The 17,494-nt window shown below is 39.4% G+C and overlaps 1 protein-coding gene across 8 annotated transcripts in view; it reads right to left on the reverse strand.

Annotated features, from left to right (window-relative positions):
• svep1 (sushi, von Willebrand factor type A, EGF and pentraxin domain containing 1) overlaps window positions 1-4,508 on the reverse strand; it is a 95,641-nt gene extending 91,133 nt beyond the window's left edge. For 4 of the 8 annotated variants that reach the window (XM_044097664.1, XM_044097668.1, XM_044097667.1 and 1 more), the window contains exon 1: window positions 3,172-3,296. In XM_044097664.1, the coding sequence (XP_043953599.1) occupies window positions 3,172-3,277 (106 nt within the window). In that variant the 5' untranslated portion in view covers window positions 3,278-3,296. Of the gene's footprint in view, window positions 1-3,171; window positions 3,301-4,434 lie in introns of those variants that run through there. The other 4 variants (XM_044097669.1, XM_044097663.1, XM_044097671.1 and 1 more) reach the window with 3 other exon arrangements.
• Window positions 4,509-17,494: the final 12,986 nt, after the last annotated feature.

Consider the following 17,494-nt stretch of genomic DNA (forward strand, 5'->3'; position numbering starts at 1 on the left):
GCAAGATGGGTAAAATTGTAAAAATGTCTGCATATCGGTGGTTCTATCTGAGAAAGCGATAATGAAAATATGTGATGAAAACCCTAAATCTTTTTTTTCACACAGCAGGTGTTGGTTCCTCAATTCTGATTTTTTATTTTTCATGGTTCCTACCGCCAATAAAACCCGACCACAATGAGACTTCTGTGTGAACGTTTAACAACCCTACGACGATCTGCACAGAAGAATTATGGATTTTTTTTAAAACTTCAGCAATGGGAACCAGAAATATTGTCCTGAGATCAGGAAGGGAACTAATAAAAATAAAGCACAACTAATCATGGCCTAATGACTAACTAATGGCCTTTTCTGGAGCATTGTCTGCAACATCTGTAGAGAAGTTTAGTTGGGCATGTAGTCAGAGCTAGAAGTAGTGGGATTGTGTTTTGACGTGCTTCTTTCATAAGTTCAAATGATAAATTTCAACCACTGTTTATGTCCGGATTTACTGTGTCTGCCTTCTGCTGGTGCAGCATGATGCATGTCTCACATCAATAACATGAAAGTCACATAAAATGCAACATGACCGTTCAGACTACAGACACTTTGAAAAACAATCTGATGTGCGATTTAGCACCATATGTGGAAGTGGCACAGATCGTTTATCTACTGGGTGAAAAGATCAGAATTGGGCCGTTCAGACTGCCTTAAAAAAAAGTCAGACATAGGTGCCCTATAGCAGTGGTCCCCAACCTTTGTTGTCCAGCGGAGCGGTCAACCCTTCCTACATTTTCTGCGGACCGGAATAGGGTGGGGGGGGCGGAGGCGCGTTGTAGGGACGGAGATCGATGTCGTTGTTTCTTGCTCACTCAGATGCATGTTGGCGCACAAGACGTAACCGACAGCATCTGGTTTAGGATTTTCAAAATAAAAGCTCCCCCAGAGTCAATACATAGAACGGACATGTTTAATTATTTCTTGCGCGGCCCGGTACCAATTGGTCCACGGAGCGGTACCGGTCCACTGCCCTATAGGCAAAAGGAAAATGTATTTGGGTCACATTTGCCTGCTATGTGAACGCAGCCATTGTTTCAAATTACCTCCAGGAACCTACGCAACACAAATAATGAGTTTTTAAAAATAACTTTTAAACAACTTTAAAAAACACTTGTAGAAACAACTATGTTTTGACTTCTTAGCATGCATTCATGGGTTGTCGATGTGTTTGAAATGTATTTTTTACTTTCTGTATGTACCTGGAGAGAATTAAATATTTAGGTTTGTGAATATGTTCAATAAACAGGAGTATGCACTGCAATACACTGCTTATTAAGTAGGCGTAAAATGTGTTTTGAGAGACTTGGACATCAGCCAGATAATGGTACTGAAAGCAAAAAGATTATAAATTAAAACAGCATTCATGTTTTTTCTTCAACATCTAATATCTATGTTCCAAGTCATCTCTATTCTTCGTGAAGGAGTGAGAAACTATTGAAGGATGTTAAGTATAGGTGGCCTGTGTGCACATCTCCAAAGCAGTACATTGCACTGAGTTGCACTATTAGCCCCAAAAATGCTCACAGCTCAGACAAAGAGTGTTTATTTGGCCCATAAGCCATACTTTAACTGCACTGGAAACGTCTGTAGAAGTAGGAAAAGAAAGTAGCGTCATACCAACCAGATAAACTGAATGGAAGAGCCACTCGGACCCAAACACCGGCGTGCACAGGCTGAAAAGACGCACCCTGACCTAAATTCACACACAGATGTTGCAACATAGACAGAAAACATACGCTCTCAGCCTCAAACATGTTGAAAGGGGGAAGAGCACAGCTGTGACTTCCTGCATTTTGGCATTTGGAGACCCCTAACCAGACTTCTGCATGACTCCCAGGAGAGACAGGGGGAGTGGTGGATGTAGAGGAAGTTTGAGGGCATGTGTGTTGATGGGGGGGTTGTGTATTTATCTTAAATATTTCAATAAAATGCGCAAAGGTCCAAACTTTTGTGTTGGTAAGAGTTAAAAATGAGGAAGCGCTGAAGCAAATCTATTAAACAAAAACCAGAACAACAATATACAGACCAGAGATCTATTGCACATCAAATGAGAGCAAACTGACCATTTCAAGATTACCCTCCCTAAAACTAAGATACTTTAGATGTCTACAGGGACTTGCAAAATATTCATGTCTCTATAACCTTTGGACGTTCAGGGACTGAAATGTCCACACATGTTTCTTTAGGAAACACCTCAGATTGGACAGACTGTAACATGTCCCTCAATTTTCAAATCGTACAACATATTTAAAACTGGATGTATGTCTGGACTTTGACTGGGTCATTGTAGCACAATAACAAAACACTTCTGTTTTATGCTTAGGGCATTACTTCTGTTGGACATTGTCCCAGTGTCAAGTCTTTTGCAGCCTCTGCTAGCCTCCGAAGAACTGATAAGTTGTTCTGAAGACAACTTATCAAATGCGCATCACACGTTCGTACTGTCTTTTTTTTTTTCTTAAGACTTCACAAGTACACTCTGGTACGTGTTGGTGAAGGTTAAAGCAGTATAGAAACTTTTGCAAACCGTTATACCATACTTAATGAATGGACTTCTACAAAAACAAAACTTAAAAGTGTTAAGAATGTGAAAGACATACGAGACGAAACGTTAAAACAAACATATTCACTCTACGCAATCCTAGACGGTTAAGTCTTAAAGACGCAGAACCACCTATGTTGTTCATGCGGTTTGTTCTTCTGGAAACTGAAGCAGTCTTTAGTCACATGGACCGTTTTATGTCCATTGGGAGGAAAGCTAAAATACTTGATCCACTTTGTGAAGACCGAAAAGTGCTGCAGAACCTCCGGACATGGGCTGCAGAAGAGTGTACGTTTTGTCATGGAGATTCCAGGGAGGTATTCTTGTAAAGTCATTAAAACCAGACCATTTAGTCTGGAAGCGTACAAATACATATGGTGATACAATACCACAAAGGCCAGAAAACCAGAGGAAGTCTGGTAAAGTAACTGTTGCACAGAAGAAAGGATGCATGACATTGAATTTTGGTGACAGGAAAGGTCTGCTCTAATGTGCAAACTTTGTAAATGGCCATTAGTCTTTCAAAGAAAAATAGTTTAATAAAGCTAAACTTCTAAAACCAAGTGAGCTGTATCAAAAACATAAATACTCACTTTGAAGTAAAATCTGCGATTTCCTTGGCTCCCACACACCTGGTTCTTCATGTGTCCTCAGGGCAGGCTGAGGCGTCAGATACAGTAGCAACAAGTGATGACACATTCCTCATATTTCTTCTTTCAGGCCTAAAGGATCCAATACAAAACTCAGCAAAAGAAATGTATTTAACACCTTATCTATAGGAAAAGGGGATTTAAAATGGTGCAGCTAAAGAGAAAAAGTTTGATCAAATTAAAGATAAAGGATCTATTAAAACAAACATGCTGAGACTAGTAACATGTTAATATTGACTCAAGAATCAGAGATGAATTACGTGCAGCAGTTTCTGTTACATTCATACCTTAAAAGTGTTAATTTGCTCACTTACTGAGAAAAACTTCACGACTACGACAATAAAGTCCATATTCAAGCCAAACAGCCCAGCTCCTAGACTAATTGAAACTTTATGGTGAAATTGAGCCTCCACCCTGCAAAACTGACAATGTTTTTTTTTTTTTTTATTTAATTAGAAAACCCAGGGGAGGGACAACAAAGTAATAATTGTATTATTTTATTATCCACTTAAAAGTAAAGAAAAAAAACCTGACTGAACATGCTTCAACTTTTTGCAAGAGGCTATAATCTCTGGAATTTCTTATTGTATATTTGCTTGCTTTAAAAACACAGGTGTTTAATTAATGTAATCATCTACTGTGCTGAAAATGTCACTGCAGGGCCAAAAATGTTAAAATAGCCCTTTACCGGTGCTTATTTCGCCTTCTAACTAAAGTACCGGTATAAAGCAAACCTGCTTTTCTCTTAAAACACTACAGTCAAATTACACACTCTTAAACTACAGGCCCCTTGTTTTGTTGGTTATTAATTTTAGTTAAACACAAGCCAGTATGAACGTAAGCTGCCTGTTTGCGCCCATAAAACCAGAACTGCCTTTGAAAGGTTCTGCCCTGGGTTAGAGAATAGTTCCTTTCTTGGTCATTTCAGGCTCTTTGTCATCACTTAAAAATGTTATAAACAGTCAAAAGGAACCACCATAAACAATTTACACCCGAATTGTCTCTTTAAAAGTAGCTTTTTCGCTCAATTTAGCTAGTTTTACAGCCCTAATTAGTTAATTAGCATTTCCAGGCTGACGCAGACGCTACAGAGACTTTCTCTGGGAGGGACGAACTGTAAATAAAACGTGACGTTTTTCATAAGAAACCACAAGTTGCCCCAGTTTTATCTAATGTACAGTATACGAGTTTTGAAGCCTTACAAACCTGGTAAAAGCCAGAGTTGCCGTTTCTCGAAGCTGGTGCAAGATTGTTTTACATTGCCCCCTGGTGGCAGCTGCATATTAGTACACTACCATGAGTGCAGTGATTTAATCTATCCGCTAGGTGGGGCAGTTACGCACCCTTTAGTGTCGAAAATAGACTTCATTCGAGGAAAACCTCGGGAGAGTACCTCAACCTTCTTGTAACACTTGAATATATTCGTAAAAATCTGTAGATTTACTTCTAAATAAAATAGAATAGAATAGGAAAATGTGCTTGCAGTCAACTATTTCTTTTTACAAACTAATAACAATTATTCAGTTTTCAAAAGGCAATAGACCCAGGACTTTCGACACAAGTCAGCGAACATAATCACAGATGTTTGTATTTGACGTTAACAGCAGCACAAACCAGTAAGCAGCGAAATAGATCAATAGAATGGCATTCCAACACAACAAAAGTTGAGTTTTCAAGTCATTTTAAACATAAATATTATCAATATTATGCTGTAAATACGGTTAATATTTTCAGTATAGTAAAAATGACAAGTAACTGTTGCAATATATTGGATCACAGAAGCTCTGATGCCAGCAAACACACGTTTGCATTTTTCCATGAGTTGATGCAATACACACAATTTTTCATACTCTATTTTGGATCTGAAAGCAACAATTTGCAGACAGTTGTGTGTGACAATTGCTTCAATATGTGTCCATTCTCTATAATTTTCGCTAAAATCAATCAATCTTAAATTACTTAATTAAAACCTGTGCTAATAACGCCATATTTTTCATTGACTAATTATAAAAAGCACAATATCTGTGATGCTCTGTAGGACAGCAATGCTTGATCTGAGGGTTTTATGTTGAGCTGACTCTATTTATAGACAGGCTGCACTTGCACACTACTTAAATATTTTACAAGCCATCCAGCTTCGCAGAAGGCTTTGTCCTTCAGCTAAAAAAGCCAAATCACAGACATCCCACCCTTTTTCACTGAATACCTCTGCATCGCAGTCTGAAGTGAAGCACATGAATCACTCACAGGCCGCGACTTTCACTTTGTTTGTAATGTTGTAAATAACAAATATTTTATCTTTTTCTACAAGTATGTAGCACGGGAAGAATCAAACTGTTAAGTCCGAGTATGTTGAAATTAGCTGCACCTTATTTTATTTAGGGGTATCTGAGTCAAGGATGCTGAACGCAAATAAAGTGAAAACCATGGATTATTTTTCTTCTACTTCTCAGTCGTGCACCAGTTGGTGTTCTGGTCTGTCGCATGAAGTCCCAATAAAATCCACTGAGGTTTTTGAATTTAACGCAACAAAATGTGAAAAGTTCAAGGAATATGAATTTGCAATATGAATTTTATTTCATTATCATTGCATCTGATAGATGATAGGTGATATCTGCAAGCAAATTAAACAAAACCCTGAATTTTACTTGCCTGCATCATTTTAACATTTTTTTCTCTTTCTCTTCAGATTAGCTCATCTGTACATTTTGCAGCTTTCAGGTCAGCTCACCTCTTTTCATGCTAATCTCATGCATCGTAGCATGTGTGTGTGGTTTTTTTCTGTTCTTGAAATATGACAGAGTTGTATCTTGTGGGGCCTTCTTCTCCTCTGACCTTTGGCCTCCAGGCTATGCATCCGTTCAGTTTTCCCCGGACAACAAAGTTGCATAAATAAGCTCAGAACAAAAAGTCACACTGGGGACTGAAAAGGAAGAAAGTGAGCATCATCGTGGGAAAGGTACACAAAGAAGAAGAGTGCTAGATTCAACACTTTGGCTAGAGCAATAATTCAAACACACACCAGAAGAAAAACATACAGCGATTCAGGAGAGCAGGAGCTTTAAACTGAGGTCTAAGAACAAACTATCACAAGTTTCTTAAATTTACTTTTTTAGCTTTGCCAATTATTTCATAGCTAGTTTTTCTTCCGGCAGCTGCTTGTCTCTTTTCGATGAACGGACTGGATCTGTTAGCTCTGTCAGATACTCATTAAAGGAGTCAATATGGACACGTCAGCAAATTTCTCGGCTCATTAGCTGAAAGCGCCACAGAATTGACCAAAATGATTGAAACATGAGGTGAAACTTTAACTTGACTAACATGCTCTGCACACCCTCCAAACTTCTCAAGAATACAAAACAAAACAGGGAAGTTGTTTTGTAAAAAAAAAACAAAAAAAACCCCAAAGTGATCAAGCCTCCTTACACTTCTCTCTTATCTGTTTTTGTGATTTTGTAGTGGTGTAACTCCTCAATCCCACCCACACAATCACTTACTACATTCACTGCTGCACACACATCAGGCAGAGTCTCAAGAGGATAACGGACACAGATCAGACAAATCAGATCCCAACTACAAACATGTTAAACTGGGAAATTTAGCAAAGTTTTCTCATTCAGTAGAGCTGCAAGGCCACATCCCACTAAATCCACTTTTGCTTGAGTGAATCCTATGTTGCAGTTCATATTGATTAGTGACTGGACAGATTGGACGTGTCTATCCACCTTCCAGCAGGACAACAACAGACTCTGAGCTTGCAGCCAGAGCAGCAGTAGGACGGTTTGGGTCAACGAATATTTATGCTAGCATAGCTTTCTGCAGATGCAATCTGATGGGAAAACTTTTACAAGACTTAAAATCTGATGTCGTTTTGATGAAACCCGTCAAATTTGACCGATCCTATTTTGAGAGCAAAGATTGGACAAGCATTTCAGTCTAGTTAAGCTGGTAGAGCTCATCAAACACTTTAAAAACTGTCTAATTTCCTTTCCGCTTCACAATAATCCCAATAAAGTGCATTAAAGATTTTCTTAAGGGAAGAGCATCAGGGGGTTTCAACACTTTCACAAGGTCGGATAATGTTTTATTAGCTCAAAGGTGATGATGACTCTCACAGTCAGATACTTTTTACGCTGCAAAAACGCAAAACCAAGTGTGTTTGGTTTAATTTCTACTGCAAATACCTGCAGACATCTGAAATAAGGCAAAACTAACATACAAGAAACTATTCATCACCACAAAGGAGCTTGTCTTAAGTCAATAATTCCTTAGTATTTATAAAAAAGTTTTAGTCATAAGTGAAATAAAAGCTAAAATGTCTTGTGCCACTGGCAAATTATTTCATGTATGACTAGTATTTTTTTCATCAATATTAAGGAATTACTGACTTACAACAAGCTCCTACATTATAATGAAAACTTTCTTGTTAGAAAGTTTTGTCTTATTTCAAGTGTACTAATATATTGGCACAAAAATCTAACCAAAAGTACTTAGTAAGATTATTATTATTATTTTATTTTATTTTTTTTGGCTGTTTTAACTCTGATTCTTTTTATTTCATCCTCACTTTATTCACATTGCTCTCTCATTTAAGTTTTCTGCACTGTCATGGTCAGGAAGACGAACTGGCCAAAGAAAAACTGACAGAAAGCCGCAACAGACCCTAGAATAATTGCATTTAATGGCTGTAATTTGTCCAAGAGTTATTGGTTTGAAGGTGTTCTTTCCACAGCCTTGAATTTCTCTGTCTTAATCTGTTCAGGAGGAGAAGAGGGAGCGAGCAACACACAGCTTTAGGTCACGTCCTGAAGCAGTGTGAACTGGATCTAGCCAGACTTCCACGAAAACAGCCCTGAGCAGGAGGTGCAGAGTGAGGGGGGACGAGCTCCAAGGACGTTAATACGATCAAACACACAGAGGGAAGAGGATTTCTCATCTCAAAAACAACCCAGTCTGAGTTTGTGTTGTGTTTTTTTCATTATCATATCTGTGAAACATTGTTCTCTGAGACACGCTCTGAAACAGGAAGTTATACTCATGTTGGTTTGAGGAGAACAAAACAATCTGTGCTGCTGGCTCAGCGAACAGGATTATAACAGGAAGCAACTTTTTCTGCAGGGAGAAACACTTTGGATGAGGAATACGACACGAAGAATCACACAAAGTCACTTATTTGACTGAATATCTTAATTTTTCTTCAACATTGAAGGCCTGGTTTTCAGTGGAACCTATCAGTTTTTAAGAAAGCTTGTGAAACAGATGTTTAAGAGAAAAAAAAAAACACAAGTCAGGCGTCCTTTGTCCTGACAGCAGCCTGTCCTAATGGGAAAATTGATTGTGGAGTATCGGAGCTGGTTAAAGTCTGGAGGAGAAGCATTAAAACTCTGAGTCAACTCTGATGCGCTTTGCACTTGCGACTCAGCAAAAAAAACATTGAGCAACGAGACAAAACAGGAGCAAGTTCAGACTGGTTTATCCACAGATACATCAGCAATCATAATGAACATGATCTTCTAATAAGCCTGGTTGTTTCTGGCAGGAGACTCTGTTGGGTGTAAGATAGTAAAATAATGTCACTTATTTAACTCAAATTCAAGTTTGAATAACTCAAAGCAAAACCAAACCAGCAGGAAATGTAGTTTTATGATGGCAAAAACAGAACAGGGGAAACATTGAATATTTCATTTTTGAAATGATTCCTGATATTTTCTGCCCAAGTTGAGCTTTGTGAACACTTGTGAAATGTTTTTAGGCCTGTTGTGGGACAGTGATAATGTATACCATTTCCCCTCCTTTCAACTTGACAACAATAAGTTTGGATTTTGCTTTAAATGTGATATTACGTTAAATGTGATTAAATGTGATAACGTTTGCCCCGTTTCTCTGTAACTTAAACAGCTTTGCACTGTTAGATATAGACAAAATGAACTGATGTGAAAACATCAAAAAGAACTAGAAAATTCCTGAAGAAATTTAACTGGGGCCTGCCAAAGTGTGCCCGTCGGTTTGGACCCAGCGTTCTGATGCTAAAAATTAGCATCAATGCTAAGCTTAGCTGAATGGTAGTCAATAGCCCTTGGAGAGTCACAAGCATGTTGACTAACATGCACTTGCACCATTCAGTATGTTGAAATTAGTGTATAAGCTCAAATTAGCCAAAATGCTAATGAAAGCATAAATACTTTCAGTATAACATGTTTAACATGTGGGGTATCATTAGAATGTTCTCTGTAATTTACTTACTCCATTCAGTATACTAAACATGGCTAATAACACAGAAAAATAGGTAATAGCTTATTTAAGCAATAAGGCTAATGCTAATGAACTGCTTTGCTGCGCAAGGCAGTTCCATAACCTGAGAGAAACAGATAATGCAGAATGATATTATTGCACCGCCTGTGGCGGTGCACTATCCAGAGGGGCATATTGAGGCTTTTATTTTGAAATTTGCAGAAAGCTTCATAATAAATGCCCACACTAATCCAATGTGTAAGAGTGCTTTGGATAAACCAGTCACATAAAGCCAAAAAGAGAAATTACATGATGTAAAAATTGCCAAGGCTTTTATTTTGAAATTTTTGTTAAGCTTTATTTGAAAGTGTCAAAGTCATCCCATGTGTAACAGTCATTGGATTAAATCAGTCATATGACGCTCAAAAAAGCAATTACCTGATGTAAAGATTTTCTAGGGCTTTTATTTTGAAATTTTCAGTAAGCTTCATTTCAAAGGGCCAAACTCATCCCATGTGTAACAGTGACTGAGTTAAATGAGTTATATACAGCCCATAGCAGCAAGTTTTTCTAAAGGCCAGCTCAGTCCTCCTCTGTTTTAACTGAACTACTAGTTAGAACTACAGTGATGCGTATTTGTAGTCCTCAGCAGCTCTCCCTGCTCTGGGTTCCGTTGCCATGGTAAATAATCCTCTCTGCCAGCTGTGAGTGAGACATCCAGGGGGAGACAATTCTCTGTTTGAGCCAGCCAGTTTGACTAAAAAAAGCATTGCAAACAACTGTTTCCTGTTCGGGAACCGTAATACATATTCAAAAACCGTTTGAAGCATATGAGAGGGCTATTTGTCGTCTCCGATAGTCCTGCGGTTCATATTTCTACCTCACTCACAGTATTAACAGCGATGATATAAAGAAGGTGTGTGCCAAGGTCTGAAATTTTTCAGAAATACGTGGAAGTGAATCAGTGAGATCTGTCAGATACCCTGGCGCATGACTTTGTAAGCGCTAGATAATGTTTGAAAACATTTGACCGGAGCAGGCATGCGTATCAATGTCATGACCGAGTTTCATACCAATCATGCAATATTTGTGAGCGTGAGGGCGAGTTAAAAAGTGATTTGGGGTCAAAATGTCACTCTGACTCACTATAGCGGAGCGGCATTCACACTGTGATTTTTCCAAAAATCTAAAACTTTGGGTCACTAAGAAAGAAGTTGTGGACAAACCATAATTCATATCGACATGCTCTCTTCACTTTAAAAAAGATCACGGATGTATCTACAAAATGAAGTTTGAATGCATTGCATGGTCCATGCTCCCTTATGGTCTAATACTCTAATTATGCATTGCTATGGGCAGGCCCCAATAATAACAAAGATGTCTTATTTGTGTTTGTACACAGTTCAGCTTTGGTCTATATGTTTATATATAAGATGATTTCATAGAGGAAAAACACAAATCCCAAAAATTGATTTGCTGATTTTTTTAAAATATGTGAATTTGCTGTGACGTTCTGCCCACATCGCATCTTTAACAAGATGCTCAGTCGACTTTAGTAGAATGGATCCATCTGCAGTCAGATTAGATTGTTTTCATAAATATAGTACTGTATACTTTAACGATGGCATCCCTTTTGTTCCCTGTTAACAACCAGCATCAACAATAGTTTGTGGTTCCTTACAGATTCACCTGAATCCTCATGTTTTGATCCTGATCAGTCTGTGTTTCTGAACACCCTGTCCCAGCAGTTTCTGGGGACTTTGTAAACACAAGGCTCACATTACCGTCTCCACTCCCATCCTTCCACTCTTCCTCCTCCTCCTCACTCTTCCTATTTCCTCTTTTCTTCCCCCTGCAGCGTGTTTTCCTGTGGATTCACACACTCCTCTTTTTCTCACTCAGGTCACAGGACTCCTTTCTGCTTTCCAGACATTTCCCTTCCTGTGCTCCTCCTCCTCGAAAACCTCCCTCCCGTCACGCCCCTCCTGTCCACCCCAGTTGTTGAGCAAACCCATCTTAAGTTTCAGTAAATAGCCTGATGACTACCTGTTCATAAATAAGCACTATGTAGCTTTCGTGATACCCAGAGGGATGAGCGAACATGTGCTCAGTCCATCTTCGGATAGGTTTCTGGGAAATTTATGAACTGCTGTCCTTCTCCATACTTAAGCTTTGAGTGGATCTTCAAATGAAATGTTCTAGGGATGCAAGAAAAACGGTCAAAAAAAAACGCTATTTTATCTTTATTTCATGATGCTAGAAAGCGTAGCTTCAAATCTTTGCAAAAAAAAAAAAAAAGATGCTAACATTTGTACTTTTCATTGACGTTTTTGCTCCTTTCTCCTCATTTTTAACAAGTTTTTTTGTTTTGTTTTGTTTTGAGTGATTTTCAGTTCTGGTTCTGGTTCCCTGTGATGGACAGGCACCCTGTGCAGGGTGGACTCTGCCTCTCATCAGTTCCCCACTGGAGACAGAGATTTGGCTCAGATAAGCACACCTCCTCCTCCTCCTGCATGGACGTCTCGTTCCAAGTTACCCTGGTTTTGACTTGCTCTACTGGCTGAAACTCTTCTGTCTGCTTACCTTTCCAAGATCGTCAAATCACGCACAATATTGATTCGTAAAGGTGTTTTGTTTTTTTTTTCTTTGGAGTGAAAGGTTGGAGCAGGAATAACTTATGGTGGCGGGTTTAAAGGGGGGTTGGTTAACATAATGGGTCAACAACAGCTGAAAATAGAGCACGTTGTAACAGGAGACAACACCTCAACCACAGACTAAAGTCTAAAGTAAAATGACCTAGTTAAATCACGGCATCCTATTACAAGCCATCACTATAAGCGAAAAGCCCCAAAGCGTTTCAGCAGCCTCAGCTGTGAAGATGTTGATGAAGAACTCATTTCTCAGAGAACATTTTATTTATGTAATTGACTCATTCTTTGTACAACAGCATCAGCTTCAGGTTTTTAATCGTTTTCTGGTAGCAGAATTATCACGCAGACAGAAATCTGGACAAATAAAAACAACCTGTAAGTTGAGTTGACCATGAAAAAGGTCGATTTCTGAGCAGATGATTCGGGCGTGTGTTTTGATTCCTTCATCGCGTTCGCCCACTTTCAGTTTTCTCGGACCGTCGCCCACATCTTTACTGTGTTTCAAACTTTTCATGATGTCATCGACTCTAACAACGTTCCTGGGGATGTTTGTGCTGATGTCACACCATCGTAAACCATCTTTCATGACTAAAATTGAGATTTACAGAAAATCATCTTCTTGTTTTTCTTTCTTTTTACACAAAACCAACCAACCAAAAGCACAAGGTTCCACACTCCATGTTTGCATTTTGATGATAGGACAGAGAAACGTCGGTCATGCTTCCTAAACAAATGGCAGACGGGCTGTAATGGTTGCTATGGAAACCTGCTGACCCCATCATGTCACTCCTTGCTTCCATTTTCTCACATTGGACCTTGGAGATTTTTGGTTCTTAATTTGGGTTTCTGTTCAGTCTTATTTATCAGGGTTCTCGTTGTTTTATTTATTTTTTTGTTACTTTAGAAAAGCAGCATCTTAACCTCTTTTAGTAATTTTCTCATTTACGAAGATAAACACAACCTTATTTGTTTAGTACAAGCTAACCTGTGAAATATATTGAACTGAAACATTCTAAGTGTCTTTAAAGTGCTGGGGGTGGGGGGGTTTCCACTAGACTTTTATCCCAAATTTAATTTCAAGTTCTTTGAAAACCCAGTTTCATCACTCTGACCACCTCTATGCTGACAGGAAACTGAGCCCTGAAGCACAAAGGACATGGAAAAGAGAACGTTGCTGCAGAGATTAGCGCTCGGTTCGGGTCGGTCCATTATTGTGATGAGCTGGCTGCAGTCCAGGTTCGACACCACGGCTTTATGGGAGCGGCATGGGAGTCGTTTCTCTACCAGGTTTTGTCCAAGAGAACCTGGCGCACTGGCGTCACTTCTTATTTTAGCCAGCAGACACAAAACCTCTTTCATCTTTCGACTAATTGGCTTCTGCTTCGCTCCGTCTGGTTGCAGCAGAAGTCGGACATGAACTGTTCTTTTCCCTTAATCTAAGATCCTGTCACATGACCAAGGAGCAAAGATTACATTTCGAGGCAAGAGCAGCAGTTCCAGCCTTTATTTCCTGCACTGTGAGCCGCATGTTAGAAAACCTCATGAACAGATTCAATAAAGGAATGTTAGAAAACCTCATGAACAGATTCATTAAAGGATCTAACAGCAAGACAGCAAAAGCTTTCTAAAACAGCTGTTTCCAGGAACTTACCTTAATTTCCATCCCAGTTTCAAGTTTTTGCAGGTTTTCTTCCTGAATTTAGCTCCATCCAAACCCTCACTCTTCCCCACAGCATCATGATGCCACCACCATGTTTCATAGCTTGTTCGTGTTAGAGGTTTTTTAAATCTAAAAAAGCTGACAAGCTACGAATGTCACTTCTTGAGAGAACTCTCAATAATAAATATTTCAGATTTTTTATTTGCGAAAACTACGAACCGTTCTGTACTTTCTCTTTAATTTGATCCATCGCATGAAATCTTAATAAAACACAAGTTGGAGGATTATGAATGTTTTTGCATGGCGCTAAGCAAATAAATATTTACCTTTAAAGCAAGTTAAAGTTCAGCCTTTTTTCTTTTCCAATGAAATAAAAATTTTAATGAAGTTTGCTCCACTGTAGCCACGATGAATGCAGCTCAGTAACTTTTATCCAGTGAAACAACCTGAAGCAGCCTCAGATCTCTGTGTGTGTGTGTGTGTGTGTGTTGTTCTCCTATCTGTGTGCTCTGCCTGCCTGGCACCACTGCCATTACCCTCATGTTTGCATGTTATTGTTCCAGTTTTCCAGCCACTGAGCAGCAAACAACCTGAAGGAGTGGGGTTAATCATCAACAGCCTCATCTGGAGAATTGCTGTACAGTGCAGATCGTGTGCAACATATTCTTTGAAATATACATTTTGTTGAACATTGAAGAGTAAAATGTGAGGATCATCTTCTGCCTTTGAAACAGAAAAAGCTCAAAGAGGGGTGTTATTTTGCAGAATGTGTCCTTGCCTGTGTGTGTGTGTGTGTGTGTGTGTGGGTGTGTGGGCGTGTGTGTGTGTGTGTGTGTGTGTGTGTGTTATTTCTGCACACATCATGAGGCAGAAAGTGAGTCCAGGGTTAGCTTTTACCGCAGAGATAAACTCCCACTAACAGCTGAGTCAGGACGCTGGAGCATCACCGCCGCTCGTCTCTTACCTCAGCTGAGGGATTTGCTTCTCAGACTCAGAAAAAGTGGAATTTCTAACTCTGTCATGACAGAAACTTTCCTCCTAAATATGATCCTCGTTTAGATTTGTATGAAAGTTATGACTCCTGGTCAGAGTTTAAGGATTTTTTGATATCCTGCTCCCAGGAATCTATGAGTGGGGTTGAATTAGTTTGGAAATTTATGATTTGAGTTTTGCTCTGTGTTGACCAAACTGAAGGAAACTCAAGGAACAGTGATGTCTCATTTCATAGATTAAATTTTTTGTTTCTTTCTTTCTTTCTTTCCTTTTTTTTTTTTTTTTTGCTTTTCCTGATGTCAGTCTGTGAAAATGACTGTTTCTCTGAGATCACTGCTGATGTCCTTCCTTCTTGGCATTGTCCTAACATACTTCTGTGTTCTCCAAACAACCAGAAGTCCTGCTTTCATAGCAGTCCACTCACTCGCTGATTACCAGCTAAACATAGGTTTTATTAGCAAATCCTTGCAAAACTTTGAGATCAGAGTGGGACAAGTTTCTCCTGGACAGCTTCTTTATGCTGACTGTTTTGATAGTGTATTTTTATGCATTTAAGGAAATGTTAAGGATCAGAATCTGAAATAGAGACCATTATTTATATTACATCCAACAAACCCAACAACTGGAAGAGGACGTGCCTCATTTATACTCTAATTAAATGTTGCTTAAAGTGAAAACCAACTCATTCATAAATATTTTAAACCTTGATTGGATTAAAGAGCAACATCACTCCTCCATTTTTGCAATGACTTTATAAATCAACCTGCAGTAGTACCAATAGAATAATATTTGACCTCTTGACCTTCTTGTTTTTAGCATACGTCCTGGTTCAGATGGGAGTGATAGGATAAGTGCTTCTCCTAATGTGTCCTTTCTGTGCTTAAACACAAACTGCAGTGACTATTTCCCAAATCTATCACCTGGCAGCGATTTTATCACCTTCCACCGACTCTGATCACATTATTGTAATTAGAGGCTATCTACCAGCGAGTAAACAAAACACCATTGATTTGATATTGACCAGATGAAGAAGACGATGAAGGAAGCATCACAGCCTCAGTTAGAGCCATTACAGTGTCATGATCAGAACAAGAAGTGTTATTGGTGTTTGATCACAGACTCCTTAAAGCCTCGCTGATTTAAAGGTGATAAAAGGTCAAGAAGGAAACAATGTCACTTTCCGCTTTTTGAGATACAGTGAATGAGCATTTGACTATTCAAACATGAATGTTGATGTTTTCAAGCCTTTTTCTGATTTTATTGAGGACAAGTTTAAAGGAAGAATAAAGAAACAATAGGAGGTTTTGAGTTTTCTGTGTTCCTGAGTCTCTGTGCTGTCCTGTCTCCCCTTGATTAGCTCCCAGGTGTTTCTCGTTCCCTGATTACCTCACGTGTATTTAGTATCACCTGTGTGTCTTTGTCTTCGTCGGGTCCTGACGTCACCGCCCATGTTCTGTGCAGTCGTTTGTAGCTTGCCGTATTGGCTGTCCTTCGTGTTACCTGTTGCCACCAGTGCTGAGCTACTGTTTTCCGCTCAACTGTGCCGCCAGGATTTTTGGACTGTTTGGATCTGTTCTGTGCTTTTATTCCTCATTAAACCTACATCTACTCACCTTATCCGGTTCGTCAGCGTTTTGCCTCACCTCCATTCAACCAAATCATGACAAATGCTTAAATTTGAAGCATTTATAACTCGTAAAACACGGCAGACTGATTGAACTAGCGCCACAACCACTGGGCTTAGCAGGTTTTCTGAGGGAAACTCTGCAATCTAACTGACTGTTTGGGAGTGAGTCCAGGTAAATGCCTATTTCCACCCTACCCTCACAAACATAAACAAGTAAAGTTTGGTAAACTCTTCTGGGACTTTAACTAAATTTGACTCTATAAGGAACAATCACTCCAGGGTTGACTGACTGACCTAAGCGTGTTTCCCTCTCTTTTGTGCATCTGCTCCGTCTCCTCAGACTGTGACAGACGGCCGCTCGCACTGAGTCAGGTTGTGATTCAGCTGGAGGTTTCTTCCTGTTAAAGAGGAGCGTCTCCTCTCCACCGTCGCTACATGCATGCTCCGTATGAAGGACTGGAGTGAAGTCAGGAGCAGTGAACGCTGCAAATCAGTGACTGTGTGCAATCTGCTGGGTTTATATTTCTTTAGATTTGCTATTTAAACGAGCTGAAATTGAAATGAATTCAACTTTGATGGAGCCCAGAATCAGTTCCAGCCTCAACCAATCCACCCAAAGAGCCTCCCTGCTGACGCCACCCTGGGCAACCACCCACATCGAAACCCCATCACCGCCTCCTTCTAATGGACTACCGGAGGAAACTAAGTGACAGATTAATGTTGCCAATGCTGATTTTACTAAACTTCAATCTCAATTTCCCCCTCTGAATAAATGTAGTGGTTGAATTTTTCCTCTGCATCTGTGAATCAACGTAATCCCTGCCTTTTAATCTGCTCTGTTAGTGTTTTAGTGTCAGCCAGGTGGATTTCACATTAAATCCCTAGAAATGCTTTCAGAGTAACATCGTGTTGGATTTTGCTCAACAGCGATGCTGCCGCTGAAAGCCTCTGTGCTGCCGGAGCGACCTTGACCGAAATAACAAAAAAAACAACTCCCTGCTCTGAATGCGCTGCAGTCCAGCTGCGCTCCGATAAATTCCCACCGCTTATCAAGGATGAGAAATTAAACATTAAGTTAAAAGAAAAGAATCTTAAGAATTATTC

Source organism: Gambusia affinis, linkage group LG18 (genome assembly GCF_019740435.1).
Source record: "Gambusia affinis linkage group LG18, SWU_Gaff_1.0, whole genome shotgun sequence".
Lineage (NCBI taxonomy): Eukaryota > Metazoa > Chordata > Actinopteri > Cyprinodontiformes > Poeciliidae > Gambusia > Gambusia affinis.